This window comes from Elaeis guineensis, chromosome 8 (genome assembly GCF_000442705.2).
Source record: "Elaeis guineensis isolate ETL-2024a chromosome 8, EG11, whole genome shotgun sequence".
Taxonomy (NCBI): Eukaryota; Viridiplantae; Streptophyta; class Magnoliopsida; order Arecales; family Arecaceae; genus Elaeis; species Elaeis guineensis.
In genome coordinates this window covers 17,942,745-17,951,723 of record NC_026000.2, presented here as the reverse complement: position 1 = coordinate 17,951,723, position 8,979 = coordinate 17,942,745, and the positions used below count along the sequence as shown (strand labels likewise).

General features: G+C 37.8%; 1 protein-coding gene across 1 annotated transcript; it reads right to left on the bottom strand.

Annotated features, from left to right (window-relative positions):
- Positions 1 to 1,630: 1,630 nt before the first annotated feature.
- Positions 1,631 to 7,952, bottom strand: LOC105049924 (small nuclear ribonucleoprotein SmD1b). The gene is made up of 4 exons (XM_010929722.4): positions 7,794 to 7,952; positions 7,631 to 7,707; positions 2,108 to 2,299; positions 1,631 to 2,017 (listed from the first exon to the last, which is right to left on the bottom strand). The coding sequence occupies exons 1-4, from the start codon at positions 7,805 to 7,807 to the stop codon at positions 1,956 to 1,958; spliced, it is 345 nt and encodes a 114-aa protein (XP_010928024.1). The 5' UTR covers positions 7,808 to 7,952; the 3' UTR covers positions 1,631 to 1,955.
- Between the last annotated feature and the right edge of the window lie 1,027 nt (positions 7,953 to 8,979).

Sequence of the window (8,979 nt, the reverse complement as noted above, 5' to 3'; positions counted from 1 at the left end):
GAGTAAGGGAGCCTCGGTGGATTAGTTTGTTTGGTCTGTAAACGACTTTCAGTAGGTCTAAAACTGGCCTGCCTGTATTTTCTTCTTCCGATTCTGATTTTTTAGGGGTCTGTGGGGCGAGTCTTCTGTAAAAAGATTGGATCACATTATCTATGGTGGAGACCCCACCTCAAAATATGCGCCTTCTTGCTTATTAGCAACTATTTTATTGTAATTAATATACTTAAATCGATGGAAGCATCTTACTTCCTCCATTTTTCTCAAAAAAAAAAAAAAAAAGCAATTATGCCCTCATCAATTTTCTAATTATGTTTAGATGTATTATGCAAAATGGCTCTTTGCGACCTAAGTCTTATAAAAAAGATATTTGCATATCCTCAAATTGACATTAATTTAGTGCTTCTAAAATAAAGATTAGATTATTCTTGAAATGAAAATTTTGAACCATGTATAAAATGCTTAATATTGGACAAATGCAAATTCATACGATTGATGGATGGTATGCAAATAATGATTATAGTTTCAAGTCCGCTATCGACCTAATGATAGGAATCTTGTGAGCCGCATCACATATTCAATATCAAAATTATTGGATTATGTTTTATACTAATCATGCATGCACTTGTAAAATATGAACCTCTAAAAACCTTTTTGTCAATCCGCGACTTTGGACCAACAGATGAGCACCATATGTCACAATAACCGTCCATGCTACCACTTAAATCAGACCAAAAAGATCAATTAAATTAAAACGAACAACAGATACTCCCAAAGTGATTAAGATGTCGAACACAGACATACAGTTGCCTCAAAAAAAGATTGGCTTACACTTATTGCACGGGCCTTTCAGTCTCCATTGCTTCAGTTCCGTCTACAACTCCACCTTCTCATCTCCAACCTTCTCCTGTTCCCGAACCAAATCCTCCAAGCACCTTCCAGCCCGGTCCTCTTCTCTAATACTCTTTGGCATCAACTGCTCCACTACGTCCATCCTTGTGATCTCCGCCTCTTCCACGATAATTCGCTCATCCTCTCAGAACAATGGGTACTCCGCCTCCAAGTAGTTCTTGGCCAACCCCTTAAAACGCCTCGAACCCACATTACCCCCATCTCTACGTGCACGTTCCTCCTCCCCTTCCTAATCAAGGCTAAATACCACCAATATCACCCCTCCATAGCTTGGGGAGGAAGTTTAAAAAGCCCGAGAGTGCTACCTTGCTCTCCCCTTTCTCTTTCTTCTCACTCTTCTCCTTGCCAATGGAGGCGATCATGGTGGACTTGCCCGTGCCGAGAAGGCTCCATGCCTTGCCGAGGCTTAGCTGCCTTACGTGGAGAATCCACCTGGCATAGCTAAATAGAAGAGCTGATATTTGGATCGAATGCGAGAGTCATATTGGGGAGGAAAAAGAAATAGATACTAGAACGGAATAAAATTATCAATGTGAGCATGTTTTTGTTCAACACATGTCATCATCCCCCTAACTTCAATGGCAATTGAGGACCGCATATTCACCCATAATCATACATGCAAGTGAAACAAATATGCTAGAAGTTCATCCTTTATTGTCTACTTTATTTTGATAAACCGGAATTACCAGATCAATCTAGAGTAAGTACATCCGTAAGCATCTGAAGATAAAATATCTACTCTTATTCGCCCACTGATTCCGTATTCACATAGCACAACATACAGAGAAAAGGATAGCAGCGGTAAGACCTTACTTAAATGTGTCCCAATGTATACTACCATTTTTTTGACCACATGAAAACCTTTTCTACTTAAAACAAGGTGATAGCGAAAGATATGCCGACGACATGAAATCTTGCAAAGATAATTTTTGGTAAACAAACAATCCTGCTTGCCTAATGCTTGGAAAGTAATCAAATATTCTCCTTGTATGCAGGCTACTTGTACAGAAGCAGATGCTGCAAAAATTAATAAACGGGTGACAGTGCTAACGCCCACGGCCACGACCTCGTCCACGCCCACGGCCACGACCACGTCCCAAAGGTCTCCCTGTTTTATAACCGACAATAATCAGTAAGACAGCCTATCTAATGATCCACTTATCAAAGAAAACATTAGGATATGGAGACAAAGAAATACCGGCAGTTGGCTTTTTAGGCTTGACCCTAGGTGTTTCCTCAACCAGTAGAGTCTCCAGGTTTAAGCTGTCAGGGAGGATATAGTAACGAATGTTGTTACCTCTGACGCTTAGGTGATCAAGGGTAACTGGATTTTTTCCTTTCAATGTAAGCTTCACTGTCTTCAGATGTGTATTCATACTAATATCCACTCCTGTAACAATGAGGGCCATGCATCAGTATATAGGTTTCGAATTCTAGACCACCATGCGAAGTCCAATTGATAAAGGCAATCAAAGAAATAAACTATGACTTCTAGTGAGTAGTCAATCAAAGAACTAAACAAATTAACAGCTGCCAGTGACTTCCAGCGAGTACTGAAGGCACCAATCCGTTTCTGGTATTGGCTATCCTTTGCTTTCACTTTTTTGACCACCAAACAAGAAGGTACACAAAATAACAGTTTCCGTTGAACATAATTTCATTTTTATTTGTTATAGAATCCAAATTACTTGAATTAATGAATTCTTCTTGGAATCTAACAAGCACCTCGTAACAGTCAACAGAATAACTGCCACAAAGATTAACCCTCGCAATTACGGTTGGCTCAAAAACTTCAAATAGAAGCAAGTATTTCAATTGGTCACACATGATCTTAACGCTTATGCTTTTTCTCAGACCAAACTTGTCCACAACTTGCACAGGTTTTCCCAATGTCCTACGACTATATAATGGCTTGTTGATTGAGCTGGAATAGTATAGCACCCTTCCAACACTACCAATACACGTGACAGATCTGGTAAAATTTTGAATTACTATCTAATGTAATGGTTATTGGTACATCATGCAACCTAAAAACTTCATTAAGATGCATACTATGAAATAACTAGCATCTGATATTCCTTGTGAAAATGTAACACAAAGCCTACAGGCTTTCAACTAACACAACTTTAACCACCAAGAATTAACCAATACAATTGCTGGAAATTCTTAAAACCTACACTAGAACTAGCACAGTTTTCAACAGACTTTGCTTCAATGCCATGCTGCCACAGGCTCCTAATTAGGCGTCACAACTAATCAAAATTCTTGCTTTTAAGCTACAACTATATTATGTGCTCCCTATTCAACTTTTGTCACATGTCAATGCCATGCCAAATTTTATATTTGGATTATTAAAGCAGAAAATATCATTAGATGAAATGATGTCCCATTATAGAAATAATAGAATTAGAACCTGGTACAAGAATGGACCCTATGAAAGCTACAAAGATCTCTAGCACGAGCTTAGAGCACTCTCAAATCACTCTCATTTTCATTTTTCTCATGCATTCAGGCTTTTCATAATATAGCACCAAAATACCAACAGATCCATCATAACATGGTCCAGCTTCACATGCACTGACAACTAGTAATCTTTTCAACTCTGGCAAACCTCTTAAAGATGCAGCAGATGTTGGTGCACTACAGTAGTACCAGCATAGACAACAAAAGATATTCCCATAGAACGGATCAACATGTTCATCAAATATGCAGAAGTATCTGAGATGTTTGACATGCCAGCGGTATCAAAAGCCACCCATATGATCCCTCCATTAGACAGTCTTACAGGCATCAACTAAATCATATCCAGTTATAGTGACTTCTATATCCCTTATGGAGGAACACACTTCTTAAAAGCCTGCCATTAATAGGTCATACACCTTCTGCCACCCTCTTTGAGGATCAATAATGCTGTCACAAGGCATGGATTTAAAAGGCACCCTAACAGAAGGCTTCTCAGCCCTCCACTTGCCTTTGAAGTTCATGAGGCAATGCCAAGCTCATATGGCAACATGAACAAAAAGCTTGCATGCAACATCAATTTGAACAGGATGTTGAAGATTACAAATATAAGATAGACCATCCAACAGGCTATCAAACATAATATTAACAACATAGCTAGTACGCATTCCACCTCTAGGAAGTGTATCACACTACCGCTAGATGATCGCTATTTCCATTTGCCACTAGCATATTTTATTCGTGCTTTCTTTGGCCCTGCAAAACTAATAGATAACTTCGAATTTTCACCACCCCAGGTAACTGGAATAATCCTTGTTCCTACCTCCAGAAAGAATTACTTCTTATGAAATACCTTGTCTTCTTAGTCAACAGCCTTCCATTCAACAGAATAGATGAACCAGGACCTGCTGGAGTTGTATCAGTTGAAAAGCACAACAGATTTGTTAAATGAAATTTACTTTCATTACTCAACCAACAATCGTGATTAGGTTTTGCTTGCAACTCCTTCAAACTCAGCTCGGCATTAGATCATGCAGCACTAAGTTGCTACTCAAGCCACTTAATAAGTGGCTTACAACCCACTACCTCAAACAGTGTACTGAAGATATTGTGAGGCACACACAAAATTATGTATGACAAAACAAATTGACATCACAGATTGCTGCCCTTCCTTCTAATATCTCATTGAAATATTCTGGCTCAATCTTCAAATCCGTATGACTAAATAGTCTCTGTAACTTGTTGTTCCGACCATCCTCAAGACTCACGAGATTTATTTATTTATTTATTTATTTGAACATTATAACAACCAGGGGCTCAATTGCCTATACCTGAAGACATATCCATTATTCAAATCATGAGAGAATAGAAAATTCTCAATAATAAAACTCTATTAGTATTTTTTGGCAACTGGTTACCCTAGTCCCATTAGTCTAAAACTGAAATTCCATGCCTTGCCTAGCTTAAACTCTGAATTACTTTAACACTATACAACCCTTTTGATCTGCGAAATTTGGTAGGTTTTTTACCAAAAGGAACCTAATCATACTCTTACAAAATTTAGCTTTTATACAAACTATTCTCATCGTCTAAGCATCAAACCCACTTACCAAAAGGAACCTAATCATGACCTTCAAGCTATAAGCCTATAATCTAATGTATTCATTTTCATTCCCATGCATGTCATGTGCCAAACAACAAGATGGATGCCTCACCAAGTCTTCACACATCACTGCCAACTCTACTAAAAAGTTGGAGTAAATGCTTTTGAACAGAAAAAGGAAAAAAAATGTATAAGTGAAGGTTAGATAGCATCATGTCAGGAGCAATGTCACCTCCAATGCCAAGAACCTGCTATTCCATTTTCTTAGTTGCATATTGAACGGTTCAATTAGAGATGTCAATCAAGACCGCTTTAGCATTCCAATCCTTAAACCTAGCTATTTGAGAGGACCTATTCTATTGTAAAATCCATCACATAGGCTCCCGACCTATTCATCGCATATTCTTTACCAATATGCACCCAACACTCTTTGTTTTAACATTAACATCTAAGCTCCCAAACTACTGCAAATATTTAAAGATGAGCCAATATTCATTAATTTCCAAGGCTATTTCACAGGACAAGAGGGTTTTTTGTTAGCACATTGAAAATATCTTACTAAGATCAACTAACTCCTCCATTACCAATGCAAAGAGGAGAGGAGACCGCATTTCTTAGTGTAAAGACTTTGTTAAAATGGATAATATCCATTAGGGCCCATCGATGAGAAGTAACCTAGTCATCATATCAAAACTCTTCACTCAAGTTAAATTTTTTGTATTCAATTTTAACTAGTAATAACAAATTAAGCTAATAAATTTGGCTCCCAATTTTTATGACATGCGTTAAGTTACTCAACTCACAAATCATAAGCTTTAAGGAAGTTATTAGTTTTCTTTTAAGCCCTTCAATTAAACACTTGGATAAATTTTCTTCAGACCGCTAACTCTTCTCACTGAAGGGCTTGCTAACAATAATTTGTGCCCAACTAACCAAAATAATGTTTCTGCGATCCTAAATATTGACAGGCAAAAAAATCCTTGTTTTCTTTGGGAATTACTAAATTGGAGTAATAGAAGTAGCACTAAGACCTATCAACAAAAATATAATGTAAAAAACCAGAGAAATAGTCATGGCATCCTAAGAATACGTCAAAGTTCTAATTTGAAAAGAACAAGAAAACTATCAGTTTCTTCAATATTTAGTCTAAACACCAGGACACTCAAATATTTCTAAGGAGGAACCGAGATTGGCTATTATGAGACAAAGCATATACTTATGATTTCTTATTTTTTCTTCAGTATTTTGCCTAAATACCATGACACCCAGATACTGGTTTGGAAATAGCACCGAAAGTGGCTATCATGAAAGAAAACAAGGCAATATTGGACAAAAAAGAAAAACCACCAGTACTAGAGTTGCCTTATAATTTGAATACTACTTTTCACGTTCTCTTTGATCAACAGCTCTTTAACTACAACTATTTCCTAACCAGTTTTACCCCAATCATTTTGGGTCCATATTAATCTATCAATATATCACAATCATATATTTAGTTTCCTCCCTTGTTTAACACACCAATCCCTGATTTCAAATTTCTTAATATAATCAGACCTTCCATGAGTCATTTTATGGAACATTACCGTATCCATTTGCCCTCTTCACCAAACAAACCATACTTTTTTCACAGTTCCAAGTCATCATTCTTTTTTTATGCTGGTCTTCAAAATTTAGCTTGAGTACACTAAACCAGTACCTCTTACATTTAGCTAGCCTAACATCCACCTTCCCAAAAGTTTCTATCTTCCTTCAAGGAATTTAGGCATTCTTTTCATATAGCTAAGCCAAAAGTTCTGCATGAATGCACCTGATGCTTCTCCTTTGAGCCGGTAATCTTGCTTCCCTATTTAGTGCTCCTTAACCACACATATGCAGACGTCAAATATTGGTGTTAAGGCATCTCCTTCAAATTTCATCAGAGTTGGAAACAACATAGACATACTCCACTGATGCAGGAGTTTGGCCTCTTTCAATTAAACCTCTCACTCTTTTTCCCACAAGTTAATTACCTTCATGAAAGTTCTGACCCTATTTTTTGAATCAATCATCATAATCTTAAATCCAGGGGTCATTAATCACACATAGAAGAACCCATCCCAAGCCCACAGCCTTACCTCTTCCTTGGCCCGCTAGTCAGTAATTGTCTTCCATTTTCTTAATGGATGGTGATTGTGCTTCTGCTCATCCTTTACCTCAAAATGAAGACCCACATCGTTGAAATGAATAACTGCCAGTCTAGGAACGCCATGACCCTCGCAGCCTACATCACTGCTCGAACTCAATCTTTTCCTAGAGCCTCTTTTTGCACCGAATTCCCATACCTAGTACCCCAAATAGAACTGCTTACGTCCTCTGATCACCTCATCTTAATTACATTAGCAGTAAAAACAAATTGATATGAACTACCGATATTGAACCAATCAGAAGGAAGCATAGAAGTAAAAAAGAAAAAAAATCAGAAAAGGCAAGAATATTTGAAAAAATCAAAGATGGGTCCTCTGCCATACAGTGCCGACTCACTGACATCAAATCTTGAGTTGGAATTAATCGGCATAAAAATCACTCGCAGACCTAAAACCCTAAAATGAAAAAAATCAAAACCTATGCGGTGGATCACACTAAAACCCTACACAGAGAGATGGAGAGCGAGAGAGAAACCTGTGATGGTGCCATGAACGATGGTACCGTTCTTGAGCTCGATCGAGACGGTCTCGTTGTTCAGCTTCATCAAAAACCTGAGAGTTTCCACATATAAATCGAGACCAATAAAAGAACGAGAGCGAGCGAGCGAGCGAGAGAGAGAGAGAGAGAGCACGCGTACCTGACGAGCTTCATCTGGGAGATAGATGGGGGAGAGAGGAAGAGGAGAGCAGCTAGGGATCCAAGCGCAAGCCGGGTTCTCTGCTGGGAAGCGGGAGCTAAAACCCTGCCCTAAAGACGAGCACTGTAGCTTGACCCTCTGATCGGTGGCCGAGAGTGGGACATATCCCATTTCCCAGATCTTTGTCCTCTCAACGGACCAATCTTAGACAAACCGCCACTCCAACGGTTCAATAGACCGAGTTGACAAAATGTTTGGCAAATTGGATGGACGGATGAACTGGTTATGCAAGGTCAGGATTGATGTGTTGGCCAGACACTGAATGAGATCATAGTCCAAACAGTCATGCAGCTTTTAGTGTTGGTACCTCATCACAATTTAGTGCTCCAGATCATCGCCCGGCAAAATTTTAAATTTCACAAATGTTTGAGTTTGTTCCAGTGGATTATGTTGGAGAATATGTGGTTCAACTTTTTAGTTAAGATTTTTAAATTTGAATTATATGAATATTTTAGTTGCCCATGCATCCTTTATTGTCTTTTAAAAATTTATTTTAAGAAGCTCTATTAATTGAATCTAATAATATTTTGGTTGAAAATTTTGACGGATGAAGTGTTTTTTTGTTAACATATGTCTCTCTTCCTATGCAACGTTGTATAAGTAGTAAAGTTTCTGAGAGGGCAGAAAAGAAAAAAATTATATCCTTAAAAAATAGGTGGCATGTTCTTATACTGAAATATAACTTTCAACAATTAAGGTTGTAGAGATTTTTTTTTTTTTTTCCTTTTCTCTTTTGCGGTGGATGGGGGGACCAAGATGAGGACTTGAGGAGGGAGGATGAGATCCTCAAGATATGGGGCCAACTCTCTCTCAAATTATTCCCATCTCCCATGCTGTGAATTTACATATTTGATATAAAAATTTATAAATTTTGCAAACTTAAGAGCTAGCTTTTTAAAAGTTAAGATCATTCGAAGTAGCAGCACAAACGTGCCAAGTTTGATCAAGCCTGAGTCTAATCAAGCTTTGCCTGATTTTGAGTGCTTGTTCAAATTTAGTTTGTTTATTGCGATTTCAATTTTCAAGTTTAACTCAAACTTAGCTTCAAAGTGAACCAAACACGGGTCTAAATGAATAGCTTGTAAATCCTTGATCGAGCTAGAAATTAATCTAAATTAAAAAAAAA

Coding starts and splice junctions, on each gene's coding strand:
- LOC105049924 (XM_010929722.4), bottom strand. Junction 2,300..7,630: donor CGTTCATGGCACCATCACAG/GTTTCTCTCTCG, acceptor TCATTGTTACAG/GAGTGGATATTAGTATGAAT. Junction 2,018..2,107: donor GCCTAAAAAGCCAACTGCCG/GTATTTCTTTGT, acceptor GTTATAAAACAG/GGAGACCTTTGGGACGTGGT.